The following is a 17,961-nucleotide window of genomic DNA, read 5'->3' on the forward strand; positions in this document are numbered from 1 at the left end:
TATCTGCCAAAACAGCAGAGGACGGAGTGCTTTCTTCTGGTTTGCTTTTGGATTTGTTTTTGCTTTTAGAAGAAGGTGGAGTAAGACCTAGAAATGGGCAGCAGGGAAGGGGTGACATTGGCATCATTTTAGAACACAGGAATCTTTTTAAAAAGCAAATATGGCCAGATCTACTTGGAGATCTTTTAATACATGAGTTTGAGTTGTTATATTTTTGAGGACTCAATGGGCTTTTAAATTGCACTTTGTGTGTTTCTTGATTATACAGAGTAACAGTCTACTACTGTGTTTGCAACAGTGCAAACATAAATTTTGGCAAATCTTCATGTTGTGAATTTCCATCTATTTTTATCAGAAATAATGATTATTTTAATTTTTTACAAAATAAGTGTTTAGGTTCCAGTTGTTACGAGAAGAAACTTCATTTGGGCTAGGGTTTTTTCTGACTCCCATGTCAGAATGGCAGGCAACCGGTTGTCCTGTGGGCCATTTCCTTCAAAAATGGCAGCATCAGAGGCAAACTCTGAAGAAGTCAGATATTACAATGGAAGAAATTTGAGTGAATAACTATGTCTTTTACAAGGATAATGATATGTCCTCTTTGCCCACCTCAGTAATTTGCATCTCTTGACAAATTTGACTTTAAAACTTCCCAAAGGCAAACCTCCCATGATTTCTGACCAGAACTGTTTATCATCTTTAAATAAGGTGAGCTTTCCAAATGGTGCTGAGGAGCATTTAAGACTGCTGGCATACATGCTCAATGCAGTTAATAGCAGGTCAGGTCACTTGATATTTCTGTAAGGAAACAAAAAGCATGTTTGCTTTTGGGGTAGAGGGAAGTGGACAAATGTCCAAAAATATTCTTGGATCCCTTATACCGATCAATTCCAATTTAATGTACAGGGTTCAAAGCTTTTACCTCTTCTCTTTAAAGTACAAGTGATAATCTGATGCCTGCAATCATAAGGCAAGAGTAGGATTTATGAAGATGTGTTTTGTCACTATTAAATGGGAATATGACAAGGAAGAGGGGGAGAAGGCTGATTTACCCCATCACCAGTCTAACCAAGGTGTTATCATACTTAAAATTATGAGCATGATAAGCTGTTTAGCAGATAAAGATTAGGAGTTTTTCTTTATTTTCATATTCTCATAAAACAGAAAACCTATTCAGTGTTACTACCAAATAATACAGTGACTTTAAAACATGATCCTGGGATAGAAGTTGAAGGGATCTCCAAACTGTGTTGTGACATGGTGAATTTAAAGAAGTAACATCATAAACAGACATTATCAATTTGTTACAACTTGCCTTTTAACACTTTCTAAACTGCTTTAAGAATATTAATCCTCCTGCATGTTATGTCCTGTGTTGCACCCATGCGATGTTTTCACTTGTAGCAGATTTTCTGCTTAATTTTTTAATTCATTAGCCGCATTCCCATATATTGCAAATGAACAGCATGTTCACTTGCATATGTGAATTCTGAATTAGTAAAATATAATTGCCATTTCCTTCCATGTATTTGAAGAACATCTATGCTGTTAAGGCATGGAAAGAGGACATGTAAATACAGGATGGTAATTGTCTGCATTGCCGAATCCTCTTGCTCAGTCTTGATCTCTGTCTCTGTAAGTTGGTGTGGGTATGCTGCTGGGATGGAAACTGTGGTCTGCTTTTTCTTAGATCCAGATTTAGTATATTTGCTGAGCTGTTCATGCTGGGTTCTGGTGTCTTGTGAACAGATGCTTTATGCCAGGCTGTAAGCCGTCATTAAAAACTCTGTAGAGGAAAGCTGTTCTGCCGTGAGGGTTGCCTGGCTGGAAGTGAGCTTCCAAATCAGGATGTGGTATCTTTGAAGAGTAAGAAAATGGGGATCCTGGCAGGCACACTGGAAGGTGTTGAAACTGGCATGGGAGTCCAGACTGGGAGGGTTTGGTGAAGTGTTCGAGGGGAGTTATGGTATCAGCAAAGGTCCATCTGAGGGTTGCCAGGGGACAAACCAGAGCAGGTTTGGAAGGGGGAAGCTAGAGGAGGGCTGGGTTCTCCTTCCTCTTGCTTGTTGAGGGCTCAGGACTCTGCAGTCCTAGTTGTGGAGATTAAGCGTTACACTGGGAGCCAGCACCCTTAACCTGTTGGTTTTGCATAGTTGGGTTACAGACAGGATTGACTGGTGCTTTGAAGGCAGGCCACCCCCTTCAACATCTGTCTGATGTAGCATTGTGGCGAGCAAAATCACTTGTTTCCTTCTCTGTTGGCAACCCAAAGTCCAGAGTTGCCCCCTCAGCGGACACCCCTGCAGAGCCACAGTAAAGAATTGCTGTGTCTGCATCTTTCTCTTCCAGACCAGGCTGGAGAACTGCTTGTCATCCTAGCTGAGCAAGGGTGTCTAAACTGACGCAAAATTTCCAGGGTGGAGAAACTATACAGTTTGTCAGGCCTAATCACTGCCGTTAGGTACAAAAATGTGGGAAGTGTCAGCATTTTAGCATACAGCTATTAGAAAAAGTAAATATCTGTGTGTGAAATATGGTAAATCAAGAAGTGAGAAGTGCACATGGGTATTCCTGGAGTGGTACTGGAAATATGGAGATTTGTGTCTGGTCATCTGGATTACCAGATAATCTGAGCCACATTTAGTCTAAATACGATCTGGGTAGAGAGAATTATTGCTGACAGATTAATGGAATGGTGAGTCTGTTTGTCTGAGGGACTCAGTGTTAGGTGAGTATTTTCTCTGAAGAATTTGTGGAGTGGGGTTTAGCAAACCTAAAGTCAAGTTCATTTATAAATCCGTGCTTCAGTATTTCTTGACCCTGAATGAAGGCGGATAGTCAGGTCCTAATAGAGATCTGGGATCTGAACTGGAAAGGGTGAAGACTGAAAATAATCATCATTTCTTTACCAGGCCAAAGGAGGCATTATGACCCATGTGGTACAATTCCTAGGTGTGGTAATGAGGTGAAGATTAAATTAAAAATTTTAGCTGTATCATTTCTTGGGTAGTACTTGCTTCCTCATGGAAGTCTTGCAACAGTTATCCTAAATCTTTAAGGTGCTTGTTGAGCGCCCTTGTCCAAACTGAGGTTTGCACAGCCTCCCTGGTGCAGTCCTGCCCTCCCAGGCAATGCTGGTGATAGGGAAGGTTTGTGGATGGCCTGGGGGTCAGGCAATGGTGTAAACATCACTGATGATTCCCCCTTTCCTAGCAGTGTGGTTAGAAGTCACCCATTCCATTTCTCAGCAGGGTACCAGCTGCCCATTGCTCCCCCTTCAATTAGGGGATTAGTAGAGGAGAGATCCTTCCCAGCCCGCTGACCCTTTCAGGCTGACGTAGTGCTTAGGGATATGGTGTAGTTCAGAACTGTCAATGTTAGGTTAATGGTTGGACAAGGTGATCTTCAAAGGTCTTTTCCAACCTAGATGATTCTGTGATATTCTGTGATAAAACCAAAATGAGACAAGCAATCCGACCCCCTGATTAATGCATCATTTTCGTTAAAAAATGAACAGTGGTAGATGGTTATGGTTTGTATCAAGACAAGATGTTAAGACCAAAAAGATAATACATGGTCTTGGCAACTGGGTTCTGCTGTTTATTTTGCTGCACTTTGTGCTCTATACATACAGAAGAAAAGTAAAGAATTCTCCCTGGAGACTGCATGTGGGGGCATGAGGGATTTTTATGTTTAGGCGTTTTTTATGGTTGTTTTTGAATGTCAGTATAAGTGAAGCTGTCCCCACCAGAGCACTAAGGATGTGTTTATTCATTTTTGCATAACTGAGGATGTTCTGTGAACCTTTATTTTAAGTCAGAAATAAACAGAATTGGTTTCTTTAGTTCTACCAGTTTTCATATAGTTTGTAAACTGATCATTCTGGAGCTCTAACTAGTTAGTTTAATTTTTTCTTCTGTGATAGTGACGACTGTTTAAATAAATAAAAATGCTGAGTTCTTAGGAGGTTCTGTGTGGCTTTCCAAAGATCTGGCCTATAATAAGTGTTAAGAAAAGTAACTCTCACAAATTGCTAAGATGCATAGAGGCAGAGCACTTTTAACGGATGTTAAGCTAGGAGGAACCGAGCTAATTTAACATTTTCTTATCTCTGAAATCGACGCAAACTTGAAAGCATGAAAAAAATGAAAATGAGGTGTGGGATTTTTGTTTGGTTTTGTCTTCCCCCCTCCCCCACGACACAGCCTTTTAGGAAGGCCTGTGACATCGTGACCTTGTTGCAATAGTGTGAAGTGTAGCTCCTTTGAAATTGCTCGAGTGAAGGACCTTGGGTATCTTGGTATTAGAGTTTAAATGCTTTGCAGGGTCAAAACTTGCAGGCATAAACAAGGCTGGAATGACCACCTATAGTGATTGGAATTCTAGCTGGGACTGGACAGATGATGTGCAGCAAAGAGGAAGGGCACTTGCCTTATAATGTATGCACCGTTTATTTCCATAAAGGCTTTGAAAAACTTCGAGGGCAAATCGTGCAGGAAGGATGACACTTTGCTGTCAGTGCCCGTAACATAATTAGAGTATCCGCAATCAGTAGAGCATGTAGTTCATGTGACAGACTGTCCTGTGGGCAGATCCTCTGCAGCAGGAGCAAATGTGGGCTAATGGAATAACTCCGGGAACTGCCCACAGGTTCCTTCTGGAAATTTTCTTCATGAGGACCAATTTCAGATAATTTTTTTTTTCCTCACAATTCCACCACAGTTGTTCCTGTAGGCAAAGCTAGGAAAGATGAGGCATTCAGAAAGGCAGATGAGCATCCCTTGCAGTGGTACTGGCCTTTTGAGAACTTACTGCATATTTGCAGCTCTCCCCAGTTTTATAAATCTGCTGCAGAAGAAGAGTTGGTAGCAAGCTTGAGACCTACTAGGTGTTAAATTTGAGAAGAGGAATTTGTTTTCAGTTCAGGAGTTCAGCAGTGACAAATGGAAGAGCTCTTAGTAGGAAGGAATTTGGATTAGTTTTACTGGTTAATTAGAGTATTTCATTCAGTTGGAAATGTGCTTTCAAGGGGAAATGTTTATGGATATCTGTTCTTTACAGGTTCCTTACAGTCTATTTTTAGCAATTTGACTGCTAGTTTCGCTGTAAAAAGCAAGTAGAAAAGTAAATGGAATCCAAGTTTCAAATTAGCATTCCTGTGGTTGGAAAAGGGTCGTTATTTATTTTACAACACCATGAAGGTAGCTTCCTCCTGTCAGCTCTCTGGGTTTCCTTCCCTTTCAGAATTTAAGGCTGCCATATGTGGAGCGCTTTATACATTTTGTGCAGTATCTATTTCTTTTAATACATTTGTCAAGAATTTCAAAATTTGGTGTTGCTGAGCTTGTTTTGTTTTGGGTTTTTTCAGGCAGAAAATACAGAAGTGTTAAGCAGTGGTACAAGAAGCAGGTGCTATAAAATTTATTTTCCAATGTTTAGAATCCTGTAGGATGGTTTAAAGGACTTCTTTAATTAAAAGTGCCATACACTTAGTAAAAATCCATGTTAGTTGAACAATTGATTTTTTTTTTTTTCTTTAAAAAAGGAAAGCTGTGAGTTTTCTTGTATGGGGTAAATGTCACTCTGTTTATATCTTAGCTTTGCTGCAAGTCAGGACTTGTACTATTCCGCTAGGTTGTCATAGAAACGCAGCTAACTGTCATCTCAACTCAGGCTGCTGATGGTTTTATTTGTAGGTTTTCAGGATTATTAAAATTTAACAAAAAATATTGATTTGCTTTTTATTAACACTGGCTTGTGTTTACTTTAGAAGTTCAGACTGCATAAAAGCTTTTCCTGATAGAAAAATACCTTTAAAATGATTAAACTCTGTTACTCTGAATAAGAGCTCATCACATGCATTTAATATATCAGGTGGAGTCTGAAGCAGTAGAGAAATCTTGCTTTTTTGTAAATCACTTTTTAAATTTCATTTTGTTTACAGCAAAGTGCCCCCACCTTGTTTCAATTCACCTTTTTGCTTGTCTTTTACTTAACATAAAAGATACCTGTCAAGAAAGCGTGAAATGGGTACATCATCGTGCCTAATATTTGAAGTTTTTATTTTATTTACTTTTTTTGAAGCTTGGCAGAATGCTTTGGTGCACCGACTTTTGAAAGTATATCTTTTTTTGTATATGTATGTGTGAGAAAAATTACTTAGTTTTCACTCATAAGTAAGACAGGCAAAACTTATTTACAGTGACTTTATCTAATGGTCCATGGATGAATGCTTTTATGCAGACTACTCAAGAGACTAGAATTAACTTTTCACGTTGGCTGCACATTGGATGTCCAGACCCCAGCAACATGTGGGATCTTATAAAAGCTAGATGACTGGAGTTCAATTTTTACTTTTATGAATTTATACAATGATTACCCATGCATTTCCAGTGTAATCTTTGTAAGCAATGTATAAAATGCAGTAAGGTATTAATTGCTGTAAGCTGCATGCATCCTTCCTTACGCTCTCCTTCCATCACATGTACACTTTTTTCTTTGACTTTACCTCCTTCTTCTACCCTGTAGTCATTTATTAAGAATCTGTAGGCACAAGAAATTTGGCTGATTTATGTACAGCCCTGTAATTTGACATTGTCATTCTGTCTAGTAACAACTTTGTTCAGTGTTAGATTTACTGAATAAAATTGTTTCTTGGTGGACATTTTGACACCTCACTTCAGACTGCTACGTCATGGACTGCTGACATCCCTGTATTAGTCTCATTTGTATTCTGTCATAAAACTCTCAAATAACATTTTAAAAGGGCCTCTCTTTGCAGCATATTTATATAAGCATGGGGCTAAATATTGAGTGTTTCCATGGGTCCGTATGGCTTTTATGTGTTTCATGTGAGGGTATGTACATATTATTACCATGTGTGATGGTAGCACGCATGGTAAATCGCCATAATATTTAACTGGGGAAAGGCTGGCTTTAGTACTCCAAAGGCAATGTAAACAAAATATGTTTTATTAACAAGTTAATATGTTTCTTTTCCAAATTTATTTTTCAGATCATTAGCTACAAGAAGATTTTGCACAAATATAGTTCTTCTGCCATAGCTCACACTGTGCATTTTTATCTTCTAGGGACTGGAAAGCAGTGGTTGGTGGGAAGTAAAGGCATTCCTTTACTAGAGCACTGCAGTGGTATATTCTCATTGCTTAGAAATGAGACATATTTTATGTGAGAAACAGACTCAGTGTTGATGTGTTCATTAGAACTAATAGTGAGTGTACGAGACTGTAATTGCAGGGATACTGTTTCCCAGTGAGGACCAAGGGATATATATAGGTTTGTGTATTTCTATGCCTGTATAGTATTGAGTCTTACTGAAGCCTGTGAAATCTCTCTCTGTCATTCTACTTCAGTAGACTGTCTGTTACATATAGATGCCTATGACCAGGGAGCTATTTTGCACCTTGGATTTTCTTTTTCTAAGAGATAAATGTGTTGGGTGTTTTTTGGATCAATGAGTTTGCTTGCTTGTGCTTTTTAGCTCTGTCTCCTTTCTCTTCACTTTGCCACTCAGTGCATCAGCTTTATTTGCATCTGTGAATCAGTTATTTGGTGATAATACCCAACATGCTTAAAAAGAAAGAAAGGAAAGTTTTGGTATTTACCAGAAAAGTTTTATAACATGCAGATGGTATAGGTGATCATTGGGAATGTGCTGTGGCTGGATCCTTTTCCCAGACAGTTTTGCAACAACGTATTTATACCTTTTTTTTTCTTTTTTAATGTAAACCCATTGGTGCGTTTTATACAATTAACTTATTCCTAGTGGGTTCTTTTTATTTTTATTCACAGCATTTTGCCTCTATCCTTTCTACAGAGGTGCAGCATCTTATAAAGGTCTTGAAGTTTCTTGCAGCCTGCATGCTTTAGCTTAGAGTTAATTGTGGCTTCAGTGGCACACTTTATTTTATCATCATCTGTTTTTCCATGTCCATCCCTTTTATATTTTTCTTCTCAATTGTGAATGACTAGGTAGCAAAGTACATGTACATTTTTTTTCCTGCTTTTTAGATATCGACTAAGTGCCTCTTACAGCTGTATTGATATGCTGCTATACAGTCATTGTTTGCACCCAGAACTTTGGAGTTAAAAAAGAAAGCATTAACAAAGCAGCACAACGCAAGCCCCCTCCAATGATAAAAATGTGAAAGTTTGGCCTTTGATTGTAATGGCTGTTGTTAAGAGATAGTAGTGATCCATCTTCGCCTGTTGCTGTGTGATAATTTTGGGGTATCTTTTAATTTGTTTTCATGTAAAATAAACTTATAAATGTTTGTTTTTTCTCTTGCTCCTTTTCCCTTACACTCTTCAAAATTTAGGAAGATGAGAGTGAAGAAGAACCTAAGCTGAAGTATGAACGGCTTTCTAATGGAGTGACTGAAATTCTCCAGAAGGATGCAGCCAGCTGCATGACGGTGCATGAAAAGGTATTACGTGACTTTGTGGCAGAGATAGAACTTCTGCTTGGTTTTATTTATTTATCTGTGCTTTTAATACATCAGTATATTTCTGTGTAGAAGTGCTGCCGAATTTAAAGTGCAGTGCAAGCCAACACTAATATAAACAAAATTAATGGTAAACCTGTGTTGAACAATCCACACGTTCTCAGTGAGAAAATGATGTGAGAATTCAAGGTGCAGTGATTTGTTAGATGGTATGTTCACATAAGCTACTGGGAAAGTGCTCACTTGAATTTAATTATGGGCCGTATTTTGATCTAGAATTGAGATACAGTCCCAACTTTCCTTCATTCAGAAAGGAAGTTGGCAGATACTGAGCTTATTTGTACAGTTTGAATCACTGAAGACAAGACTTGATTGTGCCAGGGGCCAGTTTAGCATGTATTCAGCTGTGGAAGAAAGCTGAGTTTCTGTTAATACAGCATAGAAGAAAGTAATTAAAATATTTGTTTTCTGTTTGTTTGGGTTTTTTGGGGGGGAGTGTTGTACTAACACTTCCCTATTCCCCGCCTCTGACTCAGTATGTCAAAAACAAGGAGAGGGAATGCATGTGCTCTAATACCGGTAAGGTTTGAGACATGCAAGAGAATGAAAGGGAGAAAGTGATGGACAATACAAAGTAAAGAAATTTTACAATGAATCATTCCTTTGTTCTTGCAAGAAAGAAACTTCTGTGTTTCTTTAGTGATTTAAACAATTGCTTTTTTATTTTCTGAGGTTTTTTCTCTTATAAATACTGAAGAATTTTTAGAGTATTGAGGAATTCTGAAGAGCATTTGAAAGTATGAGTTAATGGTTTGTCAAATATCTCTTATGTTTTACATATTAATAGTTATTTTCTGAATCTCTAATTTTTCACAGCCAGTAATAGCTCCTTAACAGTTATTGCTGAGGAATCTATCTCTGTTATTTGGCTATATTTTTAGATTGACTTGTGCTCTGTTTCTTTTACTCAGAGGACTGTTGCCATGGCTCAAGAGGCTCTTAAGATGAAGCTTGTATTTTAACTGTGCGAATGAAAACAATAAGTCTTTTTAAAATGTTTCTGACAGTTTAGGATTACACAGATATTTGGAAAATTGGCAAGCATTTCCTCCTGGTTTGTGGCCTGTTTGTCTTACCTTTTTCTCCTGAGCCTCAGGTAAATTTTGAAAGCCAAGAGTTGAACAGGGTTTTTCTATAAGGATGTGCAGAGACATAGCTTTAACTATAGTGTCACAAAGAGTGACAATACAAGAAAGCTGTTTAAGTATCCCAGCACTTTTAGTTTTCAGCAAACTAGGTACACTATTTATGAGAAGGATCAATATTGTTAGAAGACAGGTACTGGAGTCTTTTAGGAATAGGTCTCTTACAGCAGAGAGCTTAAAACTGACGCTAGGTTATAGGTTTTGGGAGGGTATTTTCTGTTTTGTTCTTTAGATTTGTTTTTTTTAACTCTGCAGGAGCAGGAAAAGCCCTGCTAAAAAGTCATCGTTAGCAAAATTATACAGTACTATGTAAAATATGCTTCTAATTAAAGCAGTTTAACTTTGCTGGAAACCCTGAAAATCTGGCTTCTGTATTCAGACTTATTTCCCCTCAGAATTATTTTTTTTTCTTTTCACTGCTAAAGCATCATATTTTCACCAGGCTTGCTGTCTGCACTGGATGACTAATCGTCATGGCACCTGGTGCATTCAAGCAGGCCTGTGCAGTGGAATAGTCATACCTAGTTATGTCTGCACACCTGATGTTTTATTAACCAGTATTGATTTTTTTACCCGGGGGACTTTTTTCTTCCTGAAAAAAGGCAACCTTGCAGGAGTGAAAGGCATTGCAGGGGATGAATTTCTAATGAACCCCTTCTTTCCCTTTCTTGACTCCTTTTAATGTAGCTTCATATTTTAAGTGCCTGAACTGAAATTTCATTTTAAGCAATTCCATTTTGATAAATCCTTTTAAACCTTGACTTTCTGTAAGGTTATTTTTTAAAGATTGTGCTGCCTGACTGACACGCTTAGCAGTGCCTGTAAATTTGAGCATTTCATTATAGGTTGCAATGAAGCATGCTCACATGCAGTGAAATACAGAGAATTGAGGAGTCTAGACTATTTGAGTAATGCTGAAAAGAGGGGGGGGGAATAAAAGAAACCTCTGTCATAAATCAAGTAGTACCGAAGTTCTTCTTTTTCTGTTTCGGTGTAGTTCACATGGCTCAATTAACAGCAGATCTCTCAGAATCAATTCCCTTCTTGATCGTATCAGAATAAGTTTGTGATAGCATGCATTTGTGTGGAGATTATTTTACTACTATTTTTTAGAATGAAACTCTTGATATTTCTGAGGAAAAGTGTATTTTTCTTGAGAGCATTCAATGTAGGACTGTTACTATGTGAAGGAAAGCAAACCCAGTGGTTATGTGTCTCAGAGACCTATAATTCAGCAGTATTTTACCAGTGGCTTACTGGTGGCCTCTTCCCGTGTTTGAATGTTTTGGATTTATGTTAATGATGAAGATGAATTAAAAACAGAGCCCAAAGGAAACCATTATGACTGAAACAAAGCTGTGTAAAGGATCTAGGAACTATTTCAGGTCTGTGCTGGTCCTTGCTTTCACACTGCATTTTTAATTTGCTGCCACAGTCCATCAGGCAGTGTGTACGGACTGTAGACACACCATTAGTTGTCAGTGGATGAGGGTCCTCATGACTCATTCTGACAGCTAACTTGCACTATCACAGTAATATGGGCTTGAAGCCCTGTTTTATTCGTTAGGTGCTGTTAAAATAAGCTTTCTCTGTAGAATGTGATGGTGTTTTTTTTTACCTGGTGCTGCTAATCACTAATCTGATAAACATCCAGAGTTCATTTAGCATTGCTGTAGTTTTGGTTGTGGTGTCTTTGTGTTTACGTAATCAGTCTCTTTCTTTTACAGTTTTTGGCACTGGGAACACATTATGGCAAAGTTTATTTGCTTGATGTCCAGGGGAACATCACACAGAAGTTTGATGTTGTAAGTATGGCATTATTCCAAACACATCTACTGGGATGTAAAAATGCTGTGATGTACTAAGTAATAAATAAGTTAACGCTCTTGTTACACCTGAAATTTTACTCTCATAAGAGGCAACATATGGTCTCTGCAAAAAGAAGTTACTGTGGATGGTTTTGTGATGAGCACATCTCAGTTTACACATAGTAAACTTTCTTTGTGAAGATGGAAGAGGAAATACATATTTATGATTGTAAATGGCTATTATTAATTATGTAACCCAGAGGCTTGTGACTTCCATAAGACATAAACCTGCTCATTAGATGACTATTGTCAGCTGTTAGTGTGTGCACTATCATCTTATCTAGTTGCCACAAGTAATTGAAAATTGATTGATTGCCTTGGTGGTTCAGTTTATCTACTGCAAATATATAACGCTAATATTTTATGTGAATGTTTTGAAGCTTGGACTCTTAAGGGATTGTATTGATTGAAGGAGAAGAGGCAGACTTTTTTGTTATTGTGGTTCCTGATATTAGAGAGTGAATGCTACATTTAAAGCTCTGTTCTAGAGTATTAAATGTGTCTTTTAATTGTGGATATGTGTTGATTATTTTTTGATTTATTTTTTAATCTTTCATTTTCAAATTCCCTGTCTTCCACAGGAGGTAGGAGGAAGACAACTAGCAATTTTTTTTTTCTCTCTCTTGGCATTGTCATAAAATCTAGTAGCCAGCATTGGTTTTTCATAGCAGTGTCAGCACCTGTCAGAGTATCCATCACAAGACGTTGGCATGTTTGCAAAGAGAACGTATGTTCTAAAGCTGACACAGCTAGCTGCATGGGAGGGGTGAAAGGTTTTGTTTCTGTTTTTTTTTAAATCTAATTATTCAGTTGTTTAGGGGCTGGATGGGGGAGAGGCGCAGCCAAAACCTAGACTCTTAAGCCCAACCTTTGGAGGAAATTTTATATATAGCATTGGTCAGATTGACAATGACCTTACTGGGTATTAATAAAAGTCAAGCTAATTAGGTTCTTCTCTTAACTTTATGTTTATCAGCCTCACAGAGGAGATGCTGACGGCATTTCAAATGAGGAAAAGCTTTTGGTGTCTCCCTTACAGTTCTAATTACTTTACATGTGTGCTACTTGCTAAAGATAGTTTCCTTCTCTCCAAATAATATTTGTGGCAGACCAGGTTAAAGCGTACCTGAATTCTTCTCTTACATCTCTGCTGTAAAAGACTGAATTAAAGACTCACTCAAATGAAGTGGAGATTTTCTATTGAGTCTGGCATTAAATGTGTTAGATTTGTATTCGTTCCACTCTGTGTCAGGTGCTTGGAAGACTTCATTTGTAGAAATTTTTTTTATTTTTTTTTCCCTAAGTGCATCACCAACAGCCTGTTCTCCCACACTGGTTCTGAAAGGTGAAATTCCTCTCTTTCTGTGAAGACATATAGCACTGCCTAGATGTAGAGCAAGGAACAAGTGGACCTGTTCTACTGAAGACTATAAAACAAAATCCCTGCATCTTCTTTATACCCACCTACCCACCCAAAGCTGCTATTCTTTTCTTAATAAAAAGTCCTACCCATGCCTGCTGGGAGGGTGGTTTCTTACAGTGAAGTTAAGTTTCGGTTATATAAACCACTTTCTGCTCTACTTACTTGGTTATCCATTTTCCGAACTTGGCCTGCTTGAGGATGAAGATTTTTGTGCCATGTTTTCTTATAGAGGTGGCAGAGATTTCTTTTTGAGATGGAGAACAGGAAAAAGAAATGTTTCTTAGATTCTGTTTTTAATGTTTCTGTCTCTTTTTGTAACATACATGTCTCCAGTGCCAAAGATAAATTCTATGGATCAGATGGAAAGGGTGCTTCTTTTTTTCTTTTTTACAGTTCGAAGAGAAATTATTTTGCTCTAGGACCGCTTGTCTTGAAAAGTTTTCCAAGGAACTACGAAATGGTGTAGAACAGAGTGGGCTGCCTATGTGAGAAACGGAGCAGCTCTGTGACATCCTTGACTGCTTAAACAGATAACTTTTCTGAATGAATGTTGTCAGCTGTTGAACCCTTGGACAGTTTATTCTGAACTGTCTGCTCTGTGTCAGAATATTTTCCTTCTAATGTGAACTTTTCAAGATCTTGGACTGCATAGAGGCATCACTATCAAAATGTTTGGTGCAGTCTTCCTTCTGTTCTCTCCTACCAATGCCTGTTTACTGTCTCTCCTCCTGAGGGATTTTGTGTTAGAGCATTGTCATGTTGTAAATCCCAAATAAAACCTAAGCCTTTTTTGAGAAGAAAGTGAGTCACTTCCTGAAGTCCTATAGATGCAAAGCATGCCTTGTAAATGTGCAGGGGCAAAGAATATTTCTCTAGTGGTATTTTCTCTGGTTCTTTGTTGGGTTCAAAATAAGAAAATTCTTCTGAGAAGCATTTCCACTGGTGGAGTAGCAGATATGGTTGTACTTTGAAGTTGTAGATAGAATAAGTGTCCGTTGTTACTAATTTCTGGAAATTAATAGTGTATAAAAATTGTTCCAAGTAAATAAAATAGTCTCTCATTAAAAATCAAGCAGTATTACCATTGAAATCTTTTAATTGTTTGTGGTAAACAGTATACCTGGGGAGTGACTTTTACATATTTTTTTTTGTGAAAGAATCTTTTAAGCAGACATTTTCTGTCTTGTGAGATGGCAGAAATGAATAGTAGTGATAACAAGGTGAAGCCCTTTGTCTGGAAGAAATCAGTTATTTAATTCAAGGAATTGTTCTGCATTTGAGTCTTTATCTGGATTTTTCAGGGATTTGGGTTTTTTTAAAGCCAAGTTGGGGAATAAAAAAATTAATTACTTTCCTATACATCCAAGTCTGTCAGATGTGTAAACAGAACAATAAATGATACACAGGAAACTTTAAAAGTCACTAGATTCAAAATAGTGTTAGCATGTGAAATAAATCAGAATGGAAAGAAGGGGGTTTATTTTAACCTCTTTTAAAAAAATTGTTTTTTAATGCCAAGTTCATACTAAATATATGTAGAAAATTCCATTACTGCTACTGCAGTCCTCTTAATTTCCATTTTTCTTTCCTAATCTCAGGTAACCGTGTTCAATAATATCAATGGGCTTAGAAATTGAAGAGATAAGAATTTTGGTTTTAAAATAAATTATTTATTTTCCATATTGGCTCACATCTGGATTTGAGCCAAATTGTAAAACAGAAATAGAGACTGATCTCAGAGGATTTGTAGCATATTTACTTTATCATGTCTCCAACTCCTGTGAACTTTGAGGTAGAAAACTCACAGATATGTTGCATAATTTCCAAAATGACCAATTTTTTAATGGTAGCACTCCTGTTGAAGACTTGAACTTATTTAGCATTTTAAATTGCTAGAAACAGCTAGAAGAAACACTAAAATGTAAAGCCTGGCATCCCTAGAAGTTCTGCTATTGTAGCACACCTTTTTGTTTGTTTGTTGTTTATAAAAGCCTTTTAGGACTTTAGTCTGTAATATCTGTAGAAGCAAAACCATGTTGGTATCCTGAATTGCAGATACTGGCCCTAGTGCTGCAAAGACTTAATCATGTGCTCTACTTTAATCCATAAATATTCACAGAGGCTTCTGTGAAATTGATGTAGGCAACTAAAAAGTGTTTTCAGATGAGTCTTCCTCTCATCCTGCTCTTAAGATATCTGCTGCTAGATCCTGTGTCAGGTGGACCACTAGTCTTACCAGGTTTTCAACTCCTCTTGTCAACAGCAGTGGAAATGTGTGCTTCGAAACTGGTGTGGGAGACTTCTGGTTTGGAGAGAATTGAGAGAGGAATTTGGGGGCTTTGGCCTTGCATGATGCTGGTATCTCAGCAGCCACCCTTCTGCTCTCACGTGATCCCTCTTTCCTGCTTGCCTAGCATGTTTTTAGCTCTTTCCAGTGTGGCTGTCTTTGACAATGTCAGCTGCCTAAGATTAACTGATATGCATCCTCAAATAACGTATGTTTGACAAACTGGTGTTCTCTTGTATTAGGGTTCAGTGCATTGAGTGAGATGAAATGTGTCAAACGCACTGAAAATTATTACTAAAAGGCAACAAGAACAGGGAAAAAAAAGCCTGCTAATGCCACTGACAAAGGATGATGCAGGACTGATTCACAGCATGTTAATTCCAAATGCCTCTCCATCTTTCTTTTCTTCTTAGACTGTCTACAATTTATTAATATAATTATTGCCTCAACTGACATCTTGTGGATTAAGGACTTGTAGATATGAAGAAAGCTGTACAAACATGTTTAGTTAAGTAACAAATCAAAAACCTTTCAAAGGGCAAGAAAACCTGCCTCCGTTCTAGTCTTCTAATAAACATCAAGCTTAAAGCAGAAATGGTGAGAAGTCTTGGCTGATGCTAGTGATACTCTGTGAGAAGAGGGAACGCCACCTATTTTACAAGTAGGGGGGATTTAAATGTTTAATGCATTGGAGGTGTTTCAGAGGTGATGCATGAGTCTAGAAAACAATGTAAATCGTATTTTAAAGCTTCTGTTAGTGCAAAGAAATTGAAGTCCCTTTGGCATGCAACATTTGTGATCTATTCAAGACTGCTTGAATTTCAGAAAGAATGAAGCTTTAAGTAGAGGCCCCTTCTCCCAGCATTTCTTTTTACCACGTATTTCTTTCCTGGCCTCACCATTTTTTTTCTAATTGTCTTATCTTGTATAGCACTAAACATTTCTTTATGGTTTTTTAATCGGCGTGACAGAAATCCAAAATCACTAGGTCATCTCTCAGCTACCTTGAATAATTAAAGGGGAGTTCCTTCTGTGGTGGTATTGTTGCCCTTGGGTGTATTAAAGTTACAGCACTTGCCAGCCTTTGGAGCAAGAGTGTTGCTTGAAGGTCTCGGTCAGCGGCCTGTTGGTTTTGCTGATAACTCAACAAGTTACAAACAAAATGTCAGAGGTTTCTGTTGCCTTGATGTGCTTTTGAAAAAGTTTAATTGCTAACAAGAAAAGCATATTTCTAACGAAGAAACAGCTGTTGTTAAGCTCTAAATGCTGTTGCTGGAAATAGGTGAAGCCCACCAACTGCTCTGAGAGATAATGCAGCATCTTTCAGTGGGGAAGGTAAGATTTTTAGCATTTGTATAATGAAGAAGTTAGTTTGAATCAAACTTTACATGTGAGTTTAAGATGATATAAATGTCACTTATTTTGACAGGCTACTTAAAATTCCCTGTTTATTACTTTAACTACATCATTTTAGTTGTCACTGTCAAACTATGAAAGAAGACTTAGTTGGGAAATGAAGTGAAGCAACAGAATTTAGAGTAAATATCTGGGTAGCTGTGTGTTAGTATTTGCAGGGTGTCACTGCGCCTGCTAAATTTGAAACTTAAATCTTGTGTTTTGTACAAAACCAAGCGGGCTGCTATATATGTAGGCTCAAAAAAACCATAGTAGAAACTAAGGTTTTGGTAGGAGCGAGTGTCTATGCAAGGGGCAGGTTTCCTTCCTCTCCCTGGGACCTCCCACCCAAACAGGTGGTGCAGTCATATGGCTTTAAGTTAATGCTTTAATTTAATTTAAAATGCTTTAAGTTAACCCCTAGCTCTACACAATGGAAAAACTGGAGAATAGTGACATTCTTTGGGATTTTGCTCTTAAGACTTGGATCTCTATAAACAATTTAATATCCCTTCTTCTGCTTCTGTCTACCTGTCTTTTCATTTTAACCACAGTTGATTTGGAAATCCAGAGGTTTTTACAGTAGTTGTGGGAGTAACTCAGATGGCCTTTGAGTCTGGCTTTTTGGATGTTATAAAAGCTTGGAAAGTGTGCCTTATGATGTTTGTTCTGGTACTGTGCTTATTAGGTTGTTTGTGACCTGCAGTGTTTCCAAGGGGAACTGTGGAGCTATTGAAGATTAGGACCCTTCCTTGGCAGGGTCCAGTCTCTCTGTCACTGGATGAGAAGTGAGATAGCTTGCCTAGACCAGCAAAAATTGTGGTGTCAGGGCCATTATTCCATAGATCTAGAAAAGTTTCTTGTCTGACATGACTGAAACCAAAAAGCCTCTCATAGATGTTTTGCACATCATCTTTGTATCCACTGTATCTAACTTTCCTTTCAAGGGAGTGTTGCTTAAAATTTTACTTAAAGAGATTAATTGGATGTGGAAGGCATTTGGTTTTACTAGAAATGTTGCTTGGAGTGTGGATGAAATATGGGAGTTTTAAACAATTGTAGTATCATGTATGATTAATTTTTATAAGCTCGAAACTGAGAAAAGCATGATCATTTCATTCAATTATTCTTTCAAGCTCATAGCTTCAGTAACTCTGTAGCTTAGTGCAGAATAATGAAAAAGTGTAGTTAAAGTATGGGTTCAGATATGGAAGGTCTTGCATGGTCCAGCCATTTATTTCTTTAATGCTGTCAGCTCATACAAGTCAAATGTGTGCTTGTGCAGTCACAAACAGTAACAGGGATGCTGTAGATTAAA

General features: G+C 37.7%; 1 protein-coding gene across 2 annotated transcripts in view; it reads left to right on the top strand.

Moving 5' to 3' along the window:
* VPS41 (VPS41 subunit of HOPS complex) overlaps positions 1-17,961 on the top strand; it is a 110,588-nt gene that overhangs the window by 12,345 nt on the left and 80,282 nt on the right. For both annotated transcript variants that reach the window (XM_074900924.1, XM_074900926.1), the window contains exons 3-4: positions 8,340-8,447; positions 11,398-11,475. In XM_074900924.1, coding sequence (XP_074757025.1) covers positions 8,340-8,447; positions 11,398-11,475 — 186 coding nt within the window. The remainder of the gene's footprint in view (positions 1-8,339; positions 8,448-11,397; positions 11,476-17,961) is intronic.

Source organism: Athene noctua, chromosome 2, assembly GCF_965140245.1.
Source record: "Athene noctua chromosome 2, bAthNoc1.hap1.1, whole genome shotgun sequence".
Classification (NCBI taxonomy): domain Eukaryota; kingdom Metazoa; phylum Chordata; class Aves; order Strigiformes; family Strigidae; genus Athene; species Athene noctua.